Genomic DNA, 23163 nt, shown 5'->3' on the forward strand with positions numbered 1-23163 from the left:
TTGGGGTGTGTGCTTCTGATATCTATGAGTATGTTTTTCGAATGTGAGGGAAACTGGGACAAAACATGAAAGCCGTGCAAGCACAGTTTCAGATGTTGTCCTTCGTGGGATTTGACCCCAGAACCCCAGTGCTGCAAAACCTAAGTACAAACCCCTAAGCCACCATGATGCCCACAGTGAAGTGTTCTCTTATTTTTTTTTGCATACAATCACGGATTTGTTCAACAATGAACATAAACAATGAGGAGCCATAATTTCAGTAGACCGTACGTTGGTGACGTGACCAAGCCGAATGCCCATTTGTTTGGTTGTAAAGTTCTGACCCAACAATGAGTCTAATGACTTGAACTAAAAATAATTCCTAGTTCCCAGTTCCAGATATTGGTTGGTCCTATATTAGAAAGCGGATTTGGTACACCCTAGTTGTTGTTGAGATGCAGGTATAAACGTAGTTCACACTTGCCTATTTGTCTCGTTAAGTGATAGCCATTCGGCGGTTGTTTACTAACTTGTTTAGGCAGGCCGCTGCCCTTCCCATAGAACAATCAGTAATAGGTGCACAGTGTTCTCAGTAGCAAATGTCCTCCTTAGACATGATGTGCTGCCAAGAGCGATGATTTTTAAGACTGCTGATGAACAAGCATACACAAAGAGAATCTGTGAAGCTCCCTCCATCTCTACTTGTCAATTGTGAAGGCAATTCCTGAGAGGTTAAAATATCAATTTATTTTGCATTAAAGAAAACTTTATCAAACATTACTTACTTTTGTTAGATTATGGACAATCACCTTGACGTGGGTATCAGTGTGCATATTTTGACCAAAATATAAACCAATACCACGTATAGCTACGCACAAAGTTAGGGATATCTGGGTTTTTGGTAAAATGTTCAGACTACAGTGATCTTTTATCATGAACGTTGGGCACTTAAGTAGAAGCAGTAATGGTGATTTCCTCACCTCAATTTATTGAAACAAAAGCCAAAACCAGTGGTGGGTATACCCCTGAAAAATGGCAGGGTCTCAATAACATGTGGCTGTGAGCCTCAATTACAGCTGAAAATGATGCCTCCTGCTGTTCACAGATGGAGTTAATGCCTGCAGAGGTATGGCATCCCACTCTTCTTGAAGAGAGGCCCTCAGGTTATTGAGGTTCTGGGGTTCAAAGTTACAATCCTCTAGACGGTGAGTCAGGTGTTCCTTTTAGGTTTTCTATGGGATTCAGGTCTGGAGATAATGCCGGCCGCTCCATTTTAGGTCCCCTTGTCTCCAGCAGCCATTCCCTAATGATGCGACTCCTATGAGCTGGAGCATTGTTGTCCATGAAGATGAAATTAGGCTGGTGGTGTTCGTGCAATAGCATAATGACTAGATTACTGTTGTTCTAGTAGTAGGGACTTATCACTATACCTGTCATGTGTGTCCTCCTCTGGGGAGACCCCTGGATAGTCTGGGATCAGAGGTCACAACATCTTATTTCTCACAGATCTACCACTTGTATTTCAGTGAAATCTGCTTGCTTTTGGTGCTTGATGGGTTAAGGACTCTTTCTATGTGGCTGTCCTTTTGTAGTCTTCGTCCTAGGTGTAGCTCTTTTATGACCACTACCCTTCGATATAAAACGTCACGTGACTTGGCATCTGATGCCTGTTATAGATTCTCATTCTATGCTGACAACTTTGGAAAGAGCTTGTCTTTGGATGAAGCTCTGGAGTCGTGACCATTGTATTTGTGATATTTAGCTGCATTGGAGGAATTAGGAGTGATTTCTTTTTGTGTCTGTTTTCTGTCTCCCTCCTCTTGTGTTGTTGTATTGTAGTGGTGAGACTAGTACTCTCGCCGGCCTTCTCACTAGCCATGGTGAGTTCAGGACAAGCGAGGGCCTAGGAACGTGTTCGGCGACTGGAGGAAGGACCCATATAGAGATGTTAGAGAGTGCAGGGATCAGCCTCAGATGAGTGACAGGAAGATACCCGCTCCCCTTTCCCTAGCACCAGGGATCACTGTTGTATCATGTTCCCTGGGCATTGCGGCACTTGCCAGAAGTTCCCTTATACCTGGCAGAATCCTGGTAGTCACTGCATGACAGTAACATTCATAAAGTAGGGCCTTTTTGGATTGACTAGACACACTTGCATATCTCCAACATCATTGGCAGCCATCATTTCTGCTGAGGGCAAATCAACTTTCATTAATAAACAGCACTGAGGCCCACTGTTCCCTAATCCAGCAAGACAATGACACCTGTGCCAGGTGGTGTGGTCAGGCACCTTTTGTAGGTCATCTAGCATGAGACTACATTGATGTAAATGGTTTGAATTGTCTGCTGTGACACTTGTGGGGTCCTTGCACTTTCTTTAAATGTGCCTATAGTTGTGGCATTCATCATACGGTTCAGAGGGCATTACTAATAATAAAGCTGTCCTCTCTGTGGGATGTGGCCAATGGACGTCGACTTCTCGGCCTATCTGTGACTCCTCTAGTCTCTCTGTATCCCTGTTGCAACCTGCTGGTGACACTCTAAGCTCAGTGATCGTTTTCGTCTGAGAACATCATGCTTGAAGCCTTGCAGTGGTGCAATTCAGCTGATCAATTGTTAGGTGGTGTTTTGGTCTCATGATGTCAAAATGTGAACAGAGTGATGAGGACTATTTTAAATACCATTAAGCTCCTTGTTAGAGAACAGCAAATTGTGCAAAAAGCACTGAAACATTGAACAGTTGGACATGTGCAACCAGAAGTTTAGAGAAGGAACAGTACACTAGGCTATTTCTGAAAAGGTTAGAGGCTATTTTAGCATTTTCTTAAAATTTCACTCAAAAGCCAAATATATATATACTAGAAGGTGGCCCGATTCTACGCATCGGGTATTCTAGAATTTACGTATTGTGTAGTTCATGTATGATTTTTGTTATATATATATATATATATATATATATATATATATATATATATATATATATATATATATATATATATATATATATATATATAGATGTTGTGTGTAGTTACCAAGTGTTTGTGTAGGGCGCTGTACATGTTCTGAGTGTCGTGGGGGGTGAGAGCGGTGTTGTATGTGTGTTGCGTGTGTTGCGTTGTTTGTGGAGCGCTGTGTCTGTAGCGTTGTGTGTGTGTGTTGTGCGGTTTGTGTGGGTGTGGTGTGTTTTGGGGGGAGGTATGTTTTGAGCAATGTGTGTGTTGTGCAGTATGTGCGTATATTTGTGTGTGCAGCGTTGTCTGTGTGTGTGGGTGTCTGTGTAGGGCGTTGTTTGTGATTCCTAGTGTGTGTGTGTGTGTTGTGCAGTGCGCGTGTGTGTGTGTGTTGGGGGGAGGTGTGCACCTCCCATCGTGCTCCATCCCCCATGCTGCGCACCCCCCATCGTGCTGCATCCCCCATGCTGCGCACTCCCAAACGTGCTCCATCCGCCATGCTGCGCACTCCCAAACGTGGTCCATCCGCCATGCTGCGCACTCCCAAACGTGCTCCATCCGCCATACTGCGCACTCCCTATCGTGCTGCATCCCCCATGCTGCGCACTCCCAAACGTGCTCCATCCGCCATGCTGCGCACTCCCCATCGTGCTCTATCCGCCATGCTGCACACTCCCAAACGTGCTCCATCCGCCATGCTGCGCACTCCCAAACGTGGTCCATCCGCCATGCTGCGCACTCCCAAACGTGCTCCATCCGCCATACTGCGCACTCCCTATCGTGCTGCATCCCCCATGCTGCGCACTCCCAAACGTGCTCCATCCGCCATGCTGCGCACCCCCTATCATGCTCCATCCGCCATGCTGCGCACTCCCAAACGTGCTCCACCCGCCATGCTGTGCACTCCCAAACGTGCTCCATCCGCCATGCTGCGCACTCCCAAACGTGGTCCATCCGCCATGCTGCGCACTCCCAAACGTGCTCCATCCGCCATGCTGCGCACTCCCAAACGTGCTCCATCCGCCATACTGCGCACTCCCCATCGTGCACCATCCGGCATGCTGCGCACTCCCAAACGTGCTCCATCCGCCATGCTGCGCACTCCCAAACGTGCTCCATCCGCCATGCTGCGCACTCCCAAACGTGCTCCATCCGCCATGCTGCGCACTCCCAAACGTGCTCCATCCGCCATGCTGCGCACTCCGAAACGTGCTCCATCCGTCATGCTGCGCACTCCCAAACGTGCTCCATCCGCCATACTGCGCACTCCCTATCGTGCTGCATCCCCCATGCTGCGCACTCCCAAACGTGCTCCATCCGCCATGCTGCGCTCTCCCCATCGTGCTCTATCCGCCATGCTGCACACTCCCAAACGTGCTCCATCCGCCATGCTGCGCACTCCCAAACGTGCTCCATCCGCCATGCTGCGCACCCCCTATCATGCTCCATCCGCCATGCTGCGCACTCCCAAACGTGCTCCACCCGCCATGCTGTGCACTCCCAAACGTGCTCCATCCGCCATGCTGCGCACTCCCAAACGTGGTCCATCCGCCATGCTGCGCACTCCCAAACGTGGTCCATCCGGCATGCTGCGCACTCCCCATCGTGCACCATCCGGCATGCTGCGCACTCCCCATCGTGCACCATCCGGCATGCTGCGCACTCCCAAACGTGCTCCATCCGCCATGCTGCGCACTCCCAAACGTGCTCCATCCGCCATGCTGCGCACTCCCAAACGTGCTCCATCCGCCATGCTGCGCACTCCCAAACGTGCTCCATCCGCCATGCTGCGCACTCCCAAACGTGCTCCATCCGTCATGCTGCGCACTCCCAAACGTGCTCCATCCGCCATGCTGCGCACTCCCAAACGTGCTCCATCCGCCATGCTGCGCACCCCCCATCATGCTCCATCCGCTTGGGAGTGCGCAGCATGCCGGATGGTGCACGATGGGGAGTGCGCAGTATGGCGGATGGAGCACGTTTGGGAGTGCGCAGTATGGCGGATGGAGCACGTTTGGGAGTGCGCAGCATGGCGGATGGACCACGTTTGGGAGTGCGCAGCATGGCGGATGGACCACGTTTGGGAGTGCGCAGCATGGCGGATGGACCACGTTTGGGAGTGCGCAGCATGGCGGATGGACCACGTTTGGGAGTGCGCAGCATGGGGGATGCAGCACGATGGGGAGTGCGCAGTATGGCGGATGGAGCACGTTTGCTCAGCCTCTCTCCTTCCAGCCTCCCTCAGCATCAGCCTCCCCCTCCCAGCCTTCCCCAAGATCAGCCTCTCTGCTCCCAGCCTCCTCCAGCACGCCGTGCTCCTCTGCCGACACTCACCCACACCCGATCGCATCCACTCACCCACACAACCGATCGCATCCACTCACCCACACAACCGATCGCATCCACTCACCCACACAACCGATCGCATCCACTCACCCACACAACCGATCGCATCCACTCACCCACACAACCGATCGCATCCACTCACCCACACAACCGATCGCATCCACTCGCACACACAACCGATCGCATCCACTCGCACACACAACCGATCGCATCCACTCGCACACACAACCGATCGCATCCACTCGCACACACAACCGATCGCATCCACTCACACACACAACCGATCGCATCCACTCACACACACAACCGATCGCATCCACTCACACACACCCGATCGCATCCACTCACACACACCCGATCGCATCCACTCACACACACAGACACTGACGATATTGCACATACGCGCTGATACTCACAACATCCGGGGATATCACATGCTTCTGGCCATGTGATCCTCCGTCAGGTCCTGGAAGCTCACAGCACAATATCGCCGCCGAGAAGCAAGCGATATCCCAGGATGTTGTGAGTATTTGGATGCGATGTGATGTGTGTGTGTGTGAGTGTGATCTGATTTGTGTGTGTATGTGTGTGTGCTGTTATGTTATGTATGTTCCGCAGCTGCAGGACCTTGATGTGTGGATGCGATGTGATGTGTGTGAGGTGTGTGTGAGTGTGAGCCGGTGTACACTGGTAACTATGATACACATCGGGTAACTAAGGGACCTTAGTTACCCGATGTGTATAATGGTTACCAGCTTTCACGGCCTCCGTTAAGATCCTAGCATCGCAAGGTTATGTGTGGCGCTGCCGGGATCCTGACGGAGCCGGTGTAGAAGCAAGCGATATCCCAGGATGTTGTGATGTGTGAGGTGAGTGTGAGAGTGAGTGTGATCTGATGTGTGTGTACTCACCTGGGAATCGGAGCCCCGTGTCAGTTGGGCCACAGCGAGCGTGCATTGCGTGAGGGGGGCGGGGCCTGCAGAGAGCCGGGGCGAGAGGCCAATCCGTGTGGGGGGCGGGGCCATGGCGAGCCCAGCGGCCAATCAGCTTTGTGTCACCGTAAGGACACAATTTCGGAGCATGACAGACAGACAGACAGACAGACAGAATAAGGCAATTATATATATAGATATGTGTATGTGTATGTGTTATGTTATATTTTCGTTCAGCCATCATGGTCAGGTCAGAAGAGCCGTCGGCCAGTCCGTGAATTGCGGTCCATTCTTGGTCCGAGTTGTATGGCCATCTGTCTGCACCCTAATGGGTATATGTGATTATTGCCCCCTTCTCAACCAGACAGCAGTCCAATCCGACAGACACTTCAGAATTTCCAACAACATGGACGTTATATTTAACACAATCTCTCAGATACTCGTGTAGGGAGGTGTCGGATTCTTACCCCTGAAGCTACAAGCATGATAATGTATATATATCGATAGAAGGGATATGAAAATGTATAGAGTAATATAAAAATGAAGTTGATGCCATCTAGTGGCTGGTTTAGATGGTGCTTGTAGAAACAGATGATATACAGTAGGTATAGGAAAGAGTTGAGCGGTTTCTTAAGCCCTACAGGAATGGAACCATGACCAGCTGAGGGAGGATTCTCCGGTCGTGATGTCTGTGTAACCAAACCCCCCTTATCCTCTAAGAATAAACACACGGACTGCATGCGACTTGGTTCAAAATGGCCACAGCAGCCTTTTATTGCCTATTGTTTTACAGACTAGCACCTTAGGGACGCCGTCCAACGGGCGACCCAAAACAACCACATAACGGTAACAATAGACAATAACATTTACAATACCCCCCGGGGTAGGCCCAGTCCACTAACTACTACTCCCCCTGTCCCCGGCCGCAACACACCGACCCAGAGACGAGGTGCCAATCACCCACGGATTGACCCCCACACTTTGGCAGAACCCCGTGCCTGCCACATCCCGGAAACCGAGAGCCACCATACCAAGACAATGACTCCCGGTCCAGCCACCAATCACTTCCAAACCTCTGGACCAGACCTACCCCCACCGCCACAGGACAGACCACGTGACACCTTACGTGGCCTGGACCCGCCACACACCAAAAGCACGCTCCACACCATCCTGCAGACCCAACGCCCATAAATCCAGACCGACCTCGTTGAGGTGCACACCATCACCCCTCCGATATCGCCAATCTGCCGGCTCCAAATCCCTGTGCCGTACCACAATCCCACCATTCCTGGTCACAAACCTAGCCACTACCCTATTCACCTGGGCCCTGGCCTTATTAACCTTCTCCACCGACCGAGCCCCTCTCCATGCCAACCTGGTCACTATGTCAGACCATACGACCAGCAAACCAGGATACCGCTTCCACAACTGCAGTAAGTCAATCTTTATGTCTCGGATCAAATCCCGCGACGCCCTGGCACCAAGATCATTACCCCCCACATGTAATACCAGCACATTCGGGGGCCGCTCCACTTTACAATGGAAACGAAATTCCGGGACCACCCTGCCCCACTCCATGCCCCGAACTCCGATCCATCGAACAGTCGCCTGCGCACGATCCAAGCCCAGCTGCCGACCATTCGGGCGGACCTCAGCCCGACGGGCACCCCAAAATACGAAGGAGTGCCCCAAGATCCAGATCAGGCACTTCCCTATAACAAATAAAACAAAACGAAAATATCAAAACCAATAACAGCACAACCACCAACACATCTAGAAACACCCCTTTCCTCAAACCTACCGCACGTAACCAAAATACCATGATGCTACAACAACTGCGGTCTCACATACCGCCGAAAACAAGAAGATTCCCATCTACCAATACGCTTTACCACCTCATCTCCAAGCCCCCAACGAGCTGCCTCCGTTGCTGCACCAATTCGGAATGAATGCGACCCGAATTCCTCCGGGCGCTCCCCCGCGTTACGTAGACTTAGCCGCAGCACCGCCACAAACTGAAACCTCGACAAAAACGACCCATTCAAATGCCGCAACAACGGGCCAGGTAAGCCTCCCCTCATGGCCATAAATCTCTCGACTAAACGCACAGGGCACAATTCCTCTCCTGGAACCGCATATAACACCACCAATCTACCACGGCCCAGCTGATCCATTTTTGACCGGCGAATCCGGCACTCCACCTGACTACTGCTCACTCGCACGTCCTCAAACATCAAACCACCACCCGTCACCCTGGACGGGCTTACCAGCTCGCCTATCCGGAACGCCCCATAAAAAGCGAGACCGAAAGCCGTTGTAAACAGAACCGTCTCGTACACAGACTCACAAATGCCGCTCAGGCCACCCACCATCCGTCTCAACAAACCGAACGATACAGGACGCCTCTTGTCCCTCTCCCGTACGCCGCGGCGAAAACCCCGCAAAGCCTGACGAACCCGAAAATCCTGTGAAACATCACGCTCCCCTCTCATTTTGAACCAAAATGCCACTGCCGACACCCGATGTGCCACAGCCGATGCCGATCGCCCGGCTGAAAAATCCGTACTCACCAATGACAACAAAGCCACCAAGTAATCCACGCTCTCCCCACCAAACATCAGACACAACAACTCCTCCCATTCAGCCCACACCTTAGCATACCGGCACCAAGTCACCTCGGTCACCGAGTTCCGAATCAAGTCTGAGATCACCGCCTCACCAGATGCCACAAATCCTCGGGACACTCCACTCCAACTTCGTCCGCCCACGGCAACAGCGCCCGAAACCTGCTGAACTGAAAACGAGACAAAGCATCAGCCACCTCGTTGTCAACACCCGGAACGTGCCTTGCCACTACCTGCACATTCAACTGCAGACATCTCAACACTAAATGCCGCAAATACACCACCACCGGCTCCGACTTAGCAGACAAGTTGTTAATCGCGTGCACCACCGCCTGGTTATCACAATGAAAACACACTTTCCTTCCGGCAAAGTGCGACCCCCATAGCTCCACTGCCACTACAATGGGGAATAGCTCTAACAGAGCCAAATTCCTAACCAAGCCGCTCTCCCGCCACGCCTGTGGCCACTGCCCGACACACCAATGACCTCTGAAGACAGCCCCAAACCCGGCCGACCCCGCCGCATCCGTAAACAGCTGCAACGCCCCGTTAGACGCCACCCTCTCCATCACCAGCGTCCGGCCGTTGAAATGCTGCAAAAATTGATCCCATACTTCCAAATCGTCCCTGATCGCCTTTTGTGATCCGCACAAAATGCGCCGGCAACCTTACCCCGGCCGTCGCCGTCGCCAAACGCCTCGCAAACACTCTCCCCATTGGCACAATTCTGCAAGCAAAATTCAATTTTCCAAGCAAGGACTGCACCGCCTTAAGCCGCACCTTCTTTGCCGCTTTTACCCCCGTCACTGCGGTCCTCAAATCACGGACCTTCTCCGCCGGCAACCTGCATTCCATAGCAATGGTGTCAATTTCAATTCCCAGAAAACACATCACCGGCGCCGGGCCTTCCGTCTTATCCGGCGCCAAAGGAATCCCGAAGCTGGCCGCAACTTTTTGCAACGCAAACAGCAAACCCGCACAAACCATCGAACCCGCCGGCCCGACACACAGGAAATCGTCCAAGTAATGAATGATGGACGTAAGCCCGGACACGTCCCGAACCACCCACTCAACAAACGAACTAAATGCCTCAAAGTACGAACACGAAATGGAACAGCCCATTGGCAAACAACGATCAACATAACTGCCATCCCACCAGCAACCCAACAAATGCTGACTATCTGGATGAACCGGTAACAACCGAAACGCCGCTTCCACATCCGCCTTTGCCATCAATGCACCCCGCCCCGCCGCCCTAACCAGGTCCAACGCCTTATCGAACGACACATAATATACCGCCGACAACTCCGGTGCAATGCCATCATTCACCGATAACCCTTCCGGGTAAGGCAAATGGTGAATCAGCCGAAATTTATTCCGCTCCTTCTTTGGTACCACCCCCAACGGTGAAACCACCAAATTCCCGCACGGCGGGGCGACATAAGGACCGCCCATCCTGCCCAAAGCCACCTCCTTTTCCAGCTTCTCATCCACCACTTCCGGGTGATCCCGAGCGGAACGCAAATTACGATACGGCGGGCCCGACGCATTAACAACCGACGGAATATGAAAACCATCGGAAAAACCAGAACATAACAACGCCGCAGCCTCCTCGTCCGGATACCTATTTAAAAACGGAACCATCACTTCTACCTTCACCGGCGTCGTCCCTCTTACCAGCCCCATCACCAGCCTTTCCTTTCCCTTTTTTAAAACATTTGGACAAGCTATGTCCCCCCCCACATCCGGAGCATTCATGCTTAAAACGGCACGCCGCTCCAAACCTGCACTGCCCTTCATTGTACTGCCAACACAAACCTTTTTTGAAACTTGCCGGGGACCCGGCCCCCGAACCCCCGGCGCCCCCCCGAAAGGGCTGAGCCGGTGCCGACATCAGTCGCATCCATAAGGAAATATCCTTATGGTCCCAACGCATATCTGGCCGCAATGCCTTCCGCTGCCTAAATTGCTCGTCGTAGCGCAGCCACGCCAGCCCGCCATAAACTCGATAAGCCTCCCCTATCGCATCCATGTAGCCGAACAAAGCCGAACAATGCTCCGGCTCCTTCTCCCCGACCACGCTCGCCAAAATCGCAAATGCCTGTAGCCAGTTGGCAAAAGTCCGAGGAATAAGCCTATAACGGCGCTTTTCCTCCTCGTCCTTCTCCTTTTTGGAGTCACTCGGCTTAACCCTATCCAAATTAAATTTCTCCAGGGGAAGCAGAGAAAATATCTCTACATATTCCCCTTTCCAAATTTTTTCCCGCACCTCCTTCTTTAAATGGGCCCCCAGCGGGCCTTCAAAACAAACATAAACTTCGCTTTTAGCCCTATCATCTAAGCGCACCACCTCATCCTCCTTCTCCTTTTCCTTCTCCTTTTCCTTCTCCTTTCCCCCCCGTCTCACTCCCCCCTTCGCCCCCCCCTTTACTCGCACCCGCTCCGTCACCCCCCGTCACCGACGAGGCCCCTAAACCGGCTGCACCCACCCACGCCGCCACCGGCGCCTAAGCCCCCTCCCCCACCGCTCCCGAAGCCGCCGCCAGCCCCTGCAACAGCCCCAACAATTGACTCCACCCAGCTAAACCAGCGGGCGCTGCCGTAGCCGCAGCCGCCCCCCCCCCCCCCCGAAGCCCCCCGCCAGCGCAGCCCCTGCCGCCTCCGCGGCCGTCTCACCCGACCGCCGCTCGGCGTCCCCCGAGACCGCCGCCTCGCTGTCCTCCGTCTGTCGTCCATCCGACTCCTCCGACACGAAAGCCTCTTCCCCCTCCTCGCCGCTGGCCTCATCTTCCATCCGACATCCGGGGGGCGCCGCCGCAGCACCCCCCCCACCACGGCCGCCAGACAGGGCCGCCGCGTGGGCAGAGTCATCCCCGCTCCATCTCTTGCCCCGGGGTGACAACCCAGGAGACCGTCCTGTCCCCCGCGCCGGCACCCCGGGCCTCGACCTCTTGCGCCTGCCCCCCTGCCGACTGCAAGGGGCCTCTGGGCGCGGACGAACAGACGCCCGGCCCCGGGTCTCAGCCGGCGTCGCCTCTGGCCCTCCTGGGCTATTGCAGGCCTCCGTCCGCCGAGTCCTCCCGCTCCCACGGGAGACTGCCACATCCGGGGGCTGCACAGCGGTACTGAGTGACCCGGCGGTCGCCGCAGGGCTCCCGCCGTCACTCCTTCTCTCAGCCGCACCGGGGTCAGGCACCGCAGACCTCCCCCCGGCGCCGGACCTACCGCCACGTGCAGCCCCGCGGTCCCCCCGCCGACTGCAGGGGGATCTGCTGGCCTCTCTCCTGCGCCGAGCGCGCTCCCGGCCTGGAGCCGCTGCATTCACAGTAACTCCAGCCCGGAGGCCGGGACCGGAAGCAGGCCCCGTGCTGGCCACTCCCACCTCCCGACCGCCGCGGCTGGAACGAAGATTCCTCCCGCCGGCCTCTGCAGCAGCCAGACGCTGCTGCTGCGCTGCACTCTGCGGAGGGTCCCTGGAGGGGCTCTTACATCTCCTCCTCGCCCCCCCCCCGCGCCCGGGGAATACCTGCGGGGGGGCCGCGACTGGCGCCCGCCGCTGCTGGGGGGGGACGAGGGGCAAGCGCCGACGGGTTAACCCCGGCAGCCCTGATGTGGGTCTGCACTGCCAGGGGCCCGTGCGCTGCGACCGCAGCCTGAATCATACGCTGGAGCTCCTGAAGATCTGCCATGGAGGTGCACGTCCAGATCGTTCGGCGTCCGGAAACAGAAGAGGAGGTAACTCTTCCCTCTCCCAGACTAACCCTTTCCCTGCTCCTCCTCTTCCTCCCCGGCTAAGACCATCCCCCCAATGCCATATCAGGCATACACACCACTGTCCCTATTAACCCCATCACTCCCTACCTCCCCCTTGGTCATGTCGCCCCTCCCCCCAAGTGGGTCAGTGGCTTTCTGTTCCTGTGGGTAGAGGAGAGACTCCATCTTAGTTGGAACAAGGGGCAGAGAGAGAGATTAGCGGGAACAGTTCAAGTCATGCAGGACTCTCAAACTCACAGGCGTGAAAATTTCTGGATGTCTGGAGCATAAGGCTCACCTGAAAGCCCCTTTCTGTATAGTTGTAGAAGACAAGGAATCACATCCTTTGACATTATATTGTTGTGCAGGTAACTTTCACAAAATTTGAAAAATAAACTACACATAGCAGTGACACCAAAAAATAAGATGAAAAAGCCATGACGAAGGGTATTTTCTCTCGTTTATAACCCTGTAAACTAATAACTTTGAAACATGACCTACAATTGTACACATCGTTTCCTGACATCACCCCTGCATTACTACAAATAACCAGTGATTGTCTGTCCGCTGTCTCCTACATCACTGTCCTCCCTTTATCTAAAACTGAACTTGTGACGCCCTGGGCAAGCCAGGGGTCACAGGTCATCACACCACCACACCCTACATCCCAGTTAGGAACACCAAAGCTACTAAAATCCTTGTTGCCTTCCTCCAGGGGCTGATGTTCACACCAGGGGGTGGGCCAGGCGGTTGGCTCCGCCCACCGAGGAGTACACAGCTCTGGAGGCGGGAAGAACGAGCTCAGTTAAGCTAGGGGAGTGAAGTAGAAGGAAGTGGTAGAGGAGCTAAGTGAAAGTGAAGTAGTAGTGGAGAAAAGAAGAAAAGAGTAAAAGTGAGCGTAGAAAGACCTGAAGTTGGTCCGGCTGTGTGCAGGACAGAGTCAGCAAGGTCAGCAACAGCGGTGATCTTCTGGAGGGGGACTGCTCGGAGGTTGCTGGAAGGACCACGGACGGGTAGTGGCCCGGCGGTCTGGAGCAGTATACGAAGGACAGTCAGCACCAGGGCAGGGGCCTCTCTGACCCCGGCAAGGCTAGGAGTCGCCATAATTTGCCGAATCCGTCAGTGAAGGGGACGTCAATCCCCCAACAACCAAGTCCCGACTGAAGGCAAAAGTCCAACCATTAAGGAGGAACACCGCCACCGCCAGGGCACCAGTTCCTTGGGGCCAGCATCTGCGGGCAAAGCAGGGCTCCTCTGGCCCATATCCAAGCCGGGGAGCGGGTTACCGGTGGGAACCCATCGCTACCAACACAGAAACACTAGGTGCAGGTCAGAGGGACATCACCGTTACCTGCTGGGAGAGCAAGTGCAGCCGTCCGTGGGAACCGTCTTTCCAGCCGTGTGGTTTACCGTAAAACTGTGTCAACGTCTCAGGCTGAGTGAGTACCACAGTGCCGCAAGGCACAGCGCTGCCCCCGCGTCCCTGCGCCCACCAGGCCCTGCACCTTCCACACCATCACTGGGCCCCGGGATCACCAACCCCTACCCACGGAGGGGCAACACAACAACTGGCTGCTCCGCATCACCACTCCCGGGATCCCCATATTGAGCAGCGGTGGTGCTACAAATCACCACAACCGTGGGTGGCGTCACGGACAATAAACAATCCCCACACCCAACAACCCCCTTTCACTCACGGTCTAGGAGCGCCGCTAGAGTCCCCGGGATCCGGCTCATCGCTCGAGCCACCGAGCAGCAGCAGGCCGCAGCAGCCGCGGCAGCCGGACCCGAGTAGCAGTGGGAGAGCGCGGCGTCCCCTCCTCCGCCCGCGACAAACTTCTTGTGTTTCCTCCTACTAACCTTAATGTACCCAATAATGCAATTTCCGTGTTTCTACCGTTACTCCCCAGCAGAACGTTCGCAGTCTTTGGGTTATATTAGACTCAGATCTATCTTTCACTCCCTACAGCTAATCAATCGCTCGTTCATGTCACCTCCACCTCAAAAGCATCTCTTGAATTGGACCTTTTCTTACTGTTGACTCTGCAAAATCTCTTATTGACTCTCTTGTTCGTTCTCGTCTAGACTATTGCAACTCTCTACTAATCGGTCTCCTTCTTATTAAAATCTCCCCTCTCTAATCCATCCTGCATGCGGCAGCCAGGATTATAGTCCTCTCCAACCAATACACTGATGCCTCCACCCTGTGCCAGTCATTGCACTGGTTGCCCATCTGCTAGAGAATTCAATATAAACAAATCCCTCTCACCCACAAAGCTCTCCACAGTTCTGCACCGCCCTAAATCGCCCTCATCTGTCTATCATCCTACCAGTGCCTTTTGTTCCACTAATGACCTGAGACTGACATCCTTCATAATCTGATCCTCCCACTCCCATCTCCAAGACATTGTAAAAACTGCACCAATTCCCTGAAATGCACTACCCAGAACAATTTGATGAATTCACAATACCCACAGTTTTAAGTGTGACCTAAAAATGCATTTCTTTAGAGTGGCCTATCACCCCACTTATCTAACATTCACGTTTTGCTCTTACAAAATGTTCTTCCAAATCTGGTCTCCTGTATCATCGGGCTACCCCCTGTAGGCACTTAATGGCTCTCTACCTGTACTTGTACATACTGGTTAGTGAGTGGTTCGTGCAGAGTTATTTGAATACCCTATTTATTATACTGATGACTGGGCAATATAATGCAAGCACTTTTTACCATCCTCATAGATTGTAGATTGCAAGCAAAAACCTAACTCCTCTCAATGTGATACTGTTACTCGTTAATGTATATTTTGCATGTACTTTTATATATCCCCTCTGAATTGTAAAGTTCTGCGGAATATGTTAGTGCTATAGAGATGATTTATTATGATGATGATTTGATTGATATGATTTATTTGATTATTATGATTTATGATTGCTTTATTATGGTGATTGATTTGATGATGATTACAGTGGAACCTTTGTTAACGAGAACAATCCGCTCTGGGCGTGTGCTTGTTAGCCAAGTTACTTGTCTAGCAAAGCAAGATATCCCATAGAAAATCATTGCAATGCAGACAATTCGTTCCACAACTTGTTAAATGTCCCATCCTGGTCCCCTATTGTGCCATTCCACACATGCACAAATACACACATGCACACGCAAATATTATGCTCCCCTTACCTTACGTTCCATCGCTGGCCTCCTGGTTCTTGTAGTACGCCGGTACAGGATGTGTATCGGCTAACCATCGCAACCGATGCCAGAACTTCTGCTGCCAGAGCGCTGACGTCAAAGGCATGAGCCGCTTGCCTCTGATTGGACAGCGCGCTGCCTTTTGAGTAGCAGCTGACAGCGGAAGTTCCTCCTTCGTCGCGATGGTTACTGATACACCTCCTGTAGCAGCGAACTACAAGAACCGTGAGGTCGGCGATGGAATGGAAGGTAAGGTGAGCATAATATGTGTTTGTGTGGACTGTAAAAGCGGGTCAGAGCGCGGTGGATGTACGGAACCGGAAGTGTGTGCGGTATTTTACTCGTAAGGCAAAGCTTGCTCGTAAAATGAGTTATAAATTTACAGCAAGCTTTGCTCGTTAAGTGGAATACTCGCTAAATGGGTTATTCGTTAATCGAGGTTCCACTGTATCTGATTATGATTTATGTTATCGTTATAAAAACCTGTGTTCCATCCTCACTACACGGGCCCTGAGGTGTGTGACGTTTGACAGGCAGATAAACCTTTTATCCACCATAGCTTAATAAGGAGACACTTGCTTGAAGAAAGTCTGTTTTTATTTTACGTTGGAAATGTTTGGTGAAACTAGGAACAATAAGATATGTACAATCAGCACGTGTATAATACAACAGGGAACATACATACAGAAGCCTGACACTATATGTACAAGCAGCTTGAATTTGGCTAGTAGCTGCAGCTATCTAAATGTAATGAGAGTCCAGATCTTCAGATGGCAACAAACATACAGTAGCTGTCCTTACCACTGATGCTATCACCCAGGGGATAAAATGGAGAATGTCCTCAGTATGTGAGTAACTAGAAAACGGTGGCTTCCTACCCTGAAAGCACTGCAAAGGGGAGGAGAAAGGAGACATGAAGTACAAGGCCAATGCGGATAAGTTTTGTTCACCAGAAGGAGCTAAAATACAAACTAGTAAACAAAACATGTACAGTAAATGAGAACCATGCAAAAACACATAAAATGCAGGCAGCAGAACAGCCTGTTCTTATCGAACAAATGTCATGCTCTAATTATTGTTAGAGAACCAGACATTGGTTCAAAGGGAAGATACACGTAAACTAGTTCCTTTCTTTGTTTAGGAACATTATTTTGCATTTGTTCCCCAATAGTTTTGTCTTAAGGGTCTGTACTATTTGATACCTTTTTTGGAGTACTTTTTGTGATATCCCATACCTATAAACATGTCTATGGCAAACATTTTATAAAGCATCTGACCTTCTGGGACCTTCATATACTAAAAAGGGCCACAAGTACTTGTGTGTACAAGCTGTCAAGGCCAAACCAACGGCACAAATTCTGGTTTGTATGTGGGGGTCAAATGACTTCCTCATGGGAATCGTAATGATCTATGATAGTGTGAGCCCAATGTACAGTGACGTTTTTGGCCAAAATATGATAGGTTAGTGGTTTCCATTCCTTGTGTGATGGTGTTAGGTCAAGAGAGTTTGAAGATTTCACTTTTTTCATACAAACAGGAAGGTGATAGGTCAGGGGCTGCCATCCTTTTTGGTTCTTCAACTGGGCTGCATTTTTGTGTCGTTTTTGGAACTATGGGGAGGTGGGCAGCAATATGGTATACCGTAAATACCTAAATTGTTCATGCATTGCAATTTATTTTTTTTCTAGAATCCTTGGTGGAACCTCGCAACTACCTAAGTAAAGCCACCTGTAATGTTATTTTTGCCATCGTGTTTGGGAATCGTCATGATTACGAGGATGCGGAGCTCCTGAATGTTTTGTCCTTGATACATGCCGTGTTTTCAATCACCAGCTCACAATGGGGACTGGTAAGAAAGAAGGGATTGAGTCCAAATGGAGATAAACAAAGCTTTACTTCTACAAAGTTTAGAATTTTGGCAAAAATTTGATCAGAGAAATCTAATTGGTAGCGGTGGTGCTTAAGGCCGCTTTACACGCTACGATTTATCTGACTATCTCATTAGCGATGTGAGACGCCCAGATCATAGTTACGATTTGCCGAAATCGCTTATAGGTTGTTTATTAGCGGTCACACGTAACGATCTCACAAGCGACGCTACATCGTTCAGCGATATATTGTTTGATCAAGGAGGTCGTGTTGATGTTGTTCGTCGTTTGCAGGGTGTCAAACGTACCAATATGTCTGCTGCGTTCCAAACGATTAACAATATTTTGAAAGTGAACGACATGTCAACGATCGATTTTCAACCTATTTGCGATTGTTCGGAGTTGCACGTAGGCGTCACACGCAACGACGCCGCTAACTATGCCGGATGTGTGTCACGGAATCCGTGACCCCGACGACATATCGTCAGATAAATCGTAGCTTGTAACGCCGCCTTAAGGCTCATGATCTAGGCTGCAGATGGAGCTGCTCTTATCTGCAGCATTAGTGATTCACGATTTTTAGGGAGATACCACAGATGGTTTGAAGGAGCTTTTGGTAAATTGTCTGTTCCTCTACAATAAATTATATTAAGTTAAGAAATATAATTATTACCATTATGCTCAAACCACCCATTTCTTTTCTGAACTTTAGTTGTATGAGATGTTTCCTTGGGCCATGCGATATATTCCTGGAAGACACCAAAAGATCTTTATCAGTCTGAAAGAACTCATTCAGTTTGTGGAAAAAAAAGTTGCCATTAACAAACAAAATTTGGATGAGAACAATCCCCGGAGCTTTGTTGATGCATTTCTCATTAAAATGGAAAAGGTAAATCTAAAAGGAGCAGCGTATACCGGACTCTCCGAGAGGGTCACTGCAATAATTCAATTGTATTTAGACCCCTAATATTAATATTAAACCTGAGACTAATCCTGTATTTTCATGTCGGACCCCAGCGCTGTTCTCGCCCACCTCAGTTACCATGATCACTTTCCCTCTGATGAATCGGAATACCGTGTTCTCGCTCTTAAACAAAACTTGTCAGAAAATTATCTATTGGTTTAAATCAGGTTTTTGTGTTGCAAACATTTTCTTTTTTTTTAATTTGGCAATTTTTTTTTTTTTATGTGACGCCCTGGCCTATCAATCGTCACAGGGTATTGTGCAATCTGCCCTTCAGCACAGTATCCACCCTCCTTGGTTATGGGTCCTGGTCCTTTGGTGTTGCAAACAGCTGAGCCAATCAAAAACCCTAGAAACACTTCCCATTTTGACCTACCAGACACACCATGGGGGAGGCCTGAAGGGAATAGGGCCGCCCACATGGGGGTTGGTGAGGAAAAGTGGAAAAGTGACAGTTGAGAGTTGAGATTTGAGCGTTGAGCGTTGAGAGTGGAGGAGTGAAGTGGAGAGGAGCAGGGCTCCTGAGTACTAGGTGGCAGACGTTGGTATGGGCCTGGTAGGAGTTGGAACCCCGGTTGCAGGGGATAGGGTCGAGGGGCATGGACTGCCGAGGAGGGCGGCCGGCAGCCTTGCACTATCACCGGGCAGGGGCCAGGGGATGACAGGGTACGTGGACCCTAGGCCGGAAAGTAGCTCCACGCAGCCCGGCAATTTACCCGACGGGGGTGAAGACTTCAGGTGTCATCCCCAACCCGCTCCAAAATCGGGGTACTAGCGCACCGATGGGATAGGACTTTCCCTATACAGTCCAAAGAAATCCTACACGTGAACCCTGAGAGCAAGCTCACTCAGTTAGCCATATGGTTGAGCGAGACCTGAAGAGTTTTATACCCACGGATCCAACAGAGACAGAGTTGCCAAGGACAGGGCCACAGGCTAACAGCAACACCAAGGGCACGGACACAAGCGTGCTCTCTACCAGCTGCAGTGGTGCTCAGAATTCTGGTTTATAAGCTGTCGTTGTTATTCCTGGACTGAGTGAGTACACTGAAATACCCCTGCTCCTACCCCCAGCTGCACCCATTCACCAACCATCCAACGGGCCCCGGGACACACATCCCCTACCCACGGAGGGGGTTAAAACATCAGGCCCCCAACCGCAGCGGTGGTCCCTCACATTAACACGCACCGTGGGTGAGGTCACAAACTTCTAAACTCCATGCACATAGTCTCCCCTCTTATCGAGTGGCCACATGACCCCCGGGTCCGGAGACCCCACATCCCACAACCCCACCAATACACAGCATGCAGAAGTTTCTCGGGGTCTGTGCTCAATCCTAGGGGCAGCTGTGAGTACTTAGGATACTGACGATAGGAGGGAGGGTTGTTGCTGGCAAAAAGAAAATCTGTGGGCCAACCAAAAGTTTGGAGACAGTGGGTATCACCTGGTGCATGGGCCATGGATCTACCAAACCCAGTTTGGGATCTGGTTAAGTGTGGGCATCTCATTCCATCTCCAGTAGCCCATGCAAAAAGTTGTGCTTTGGTCCTTTCTTTTCCAATAAAAGAACTGCACTGGCCATCCAGGGACTGCAAGAGGGGACAAACCTTTCCAGATCTAACCTTTCATTCACTTCCTTCTGAATATTCTACTGAACCTTGGGTGCCACTTGGTACAGCGGCTGTTGAAATGGTCTTGCTGTCCTGGTGTCCACCCAAAATTCGGTCAGCGTAGTGCAGCCAGGCTGCTCAGAAGAGTCCGCGATATTGGTCTCTAATAACCCCCGTAGTTGGCTGGATTGGGCTGGTGTGAGGTAGATCTTCACGGATCCTACCAACAGTCCTGTCTCACAGGAAGCTATGGTTATAAGACCAATTCAAACAATACACAAAATCTACAAAGCAGATTTCTTAATTGTATGTACCATTTTAATTTTTGTAATGGAGGCAATATGGCCCTGTTTGTGCTTTATTACCAAAATCCTGCTGACAGGTTCTGTTTAAAACAATGGACTTTTTTTTTTTTTTATAATTTATGACCGTGTCTATTAATGCACTTGACAAAACTGCTGTCCTTGCTCACTTCATGTAGTACATTACTGTTCCCCATAATAGAAATAATCCTTCCATACGTTTTAAAATAATCTAAATATGCCATGGTAGGCAGTAGGGTTGCTGTCATCTCCCCGGTACTCTGCCGGTTCAGCAATATTACCTACAGAAGTTTTATAAAATGTGGACTTCGATGACACGAGAGGTGAAGCGACTAAACCTCGCCGTGTAGCCCTATTCTTAATATGATAGTCTACAGTACAATAAATATGTAATGGTGTTTCCTCTTTTATACACAGGAAATTACTAATCCCAAAACTGAATTCCACATGACCAATTTATTGTGCAGCACTTTGCAGATTTTGTTTGGTGCGGTGGAGACCACCAGCACAGCCCTGACCTATTCTCTACTTCTTATGATGAAGCACCCAAACATCCTTGGTAGGTAAATGCGGTGAGACATGGGGGATGCATCGGATGTTGCAGAGGGGCCCGCTGGGACATGAAGTTCCACTGGCAGCAGATGGTAATGTCACGGCAGCTAAAATGGGCTGCTGGACCCTTAAATACTTCCTTCATGTCCACAACAATTGTCAGTAGTGGGAGGTTACACTTATGGAGTTGGCATGGGACCCCCCCAGGGGTACTCCTGTAGAGGTGATGTCTGGGTGCATTTGCAAACTGAATCTCTTTATAAAGCAGCAGGTATAAGGCATCAGTAAAAATCACTTGATATTCGAGGAATTGCTATAGGAAGACACAGTCCAGATAATGCTTCACTGAAAGGAAGGATTGTTATGGTTTGCTCCTCGTGGAGATACACTAGTAGTATGGAGTTACTCACAATTTTAGGCACTACTAGGAGTTCAACTTTTTTGTTTGTGTTAGGAAACCACTCCCATTAAAAACACACCCATTTTGTTGGTCACACCCATTTTCACGTGCTTTACCACAAAATACAAGTAACGCCATTTAAGCATAACAGTTTTTTACCCTTTTTACCCCACCTGTAACTTCATGTATAGTCTCATTGATATCTGTAAGGTCCACACTATCCCACTCACTGTCAATCACTTCTTAGTCCAATCTGTAGTACTAAAGGGTTTTCTACAAGTTTTGAAACTTAGTGCTAAAGGAACTATGCTCAAATTGGAAAAGAAGTCCTCCTTTACATCTGTCACCTCAACTTTCTGCTGCACTTACATTCTGATCTCAGCAGCTACAGGCCAATATGCTCAAAATACCGCCAGACCACATATTACCACTACATAGTTACCAACTGATACCACAAATAAGAGACAAATACCGCCAAACCATTACCAGACCATATATTACCATCACATAGTAAGTGAATACTACAATACTGATCATTAATAAAAATGCAATAACACTAATCTTACCATCAGTGCCATAATACACACAAACTCTTTGTCGTATTTCCCCGAAAATAAGCCCTAGTCACGGTTCAATAATGAAGTGTACATGCAGCTAAAAAAAGTTAAAGAATACTGCAGGACACTTTATTATAGACAGCAGAAACCCTCAAAAGACAGAAGAAAGAAGACCCCGTGATCATACTCACCAGACACCGAATGGGAGGACCTACAGCGGATCGCATACTCACACTGACCACATTCAGCGATATTTATTCAGGGTAATATATGCAAAGTCGGCTTACCCCAGTCAGTTGTCTGATTTTAGATGGCTGTAGACTTTGGAGGATCAAACACTGGAGGAAGGGTTGGAAGCACACCCAGGAATAAGAATCAAAAATCAGAACTTTTTCATCCAGTGAATCACTCCAAGATATGGTCTTTACAATGAAAACAAAACATAAAAGTTATCAGAAAAAAATAGCCATCCTGCGTATATCTGACACACAAAAATATATTCTTAGGTCTTCGCTCCAGACAAGTGTCAACGTGCTTGACGTCTTCATCATGGTCTGATGTCACCCATCCTGGCCCCTTTTTGTAATAATTTCATTCATTCTGTCATATGCTCCATCCTGGCACCTTCCTGTAATAATGGCCATCATCCCTGGCCCATATGTTAACCATCCTGGCCCTCATATCACCCACTATGATCAATTATGCACTATGACCTCCTGGTCACAGATCTCCCAAAGGTCACTTCAGGACGTGACACACCCGTGACAATTAAACATTTCACAACTCACAGTGCACAAAGTAATTTTAGCACACTGAAACAGATTTACTGCCACCTGACAGCTATTTTACTCCGCAATCTAGAACGGGCACCAAGACACCAAATAAGAGCTTTCTAATATATTCCTTTTATATTCACCAAGAAAGGGAGTGATTGGATCTGTGTGGCTGCCAGTTACACCCAAGCCACGGGATGTCCGTGCCGGAGACCGGACAATGGGCGCACTGCACACTTGCTGACTGTGTGGATGCAGGAGACTATCCCCCTTCTACCCCCGATTTTGATATGCGCCTCTCTGGCAACTGGAAATTGTCCAAGTTGCCGCCAAGCTCTGG

At 50.3% G+C, this 23163-nt stretch overlaps 1 protein-coding gene across 2 annotated transcripts in view; it reads left to right on the forward strand.

Moving 5' to 3' along the window:
* LOC142251054 (cytochrome P450 2B4-like) overlaps positions 1-23163 on the forward strand; it is an 89545-nt gene that overhangs the window by 4440 nt on the left and 61942 nt on the right. For both annotated transcript variants that reach the window (XM_075323554.1, XM_075323555.1), the window contains exons 4-6: positions 17464-17624; positions 18356-18532; positions 20959-21100. In XM_075323554.1, the coding sequence (XP_075179669.1) occupies positions 17464-17624; positions 18356-18532; positions 20959-21100 (480 nt within the window). The remainder of the gene's footprint in view (positions 1-17463; positions 17625-18355; positions 18533-20958; positions 21101-23163) is intronic.

The sequence above is a fragment of the Anomaloglossus baeobatrachus genome, chromosome 9 (assembly GCF_048569485.1).
Source record: "Anomaloglossus baeobatrachus isolate aAnoBae1 chromosome 9, aAnoBae1.hap1, whole genome shotgun sequence".
Classification (NCBI taxonomy): Eukaryota; Metazoa; Chordata; class Amphibia; order Anura; family Aromobatidae; genus Anomaloglossus; species Anomaloglossus baeobatrachus.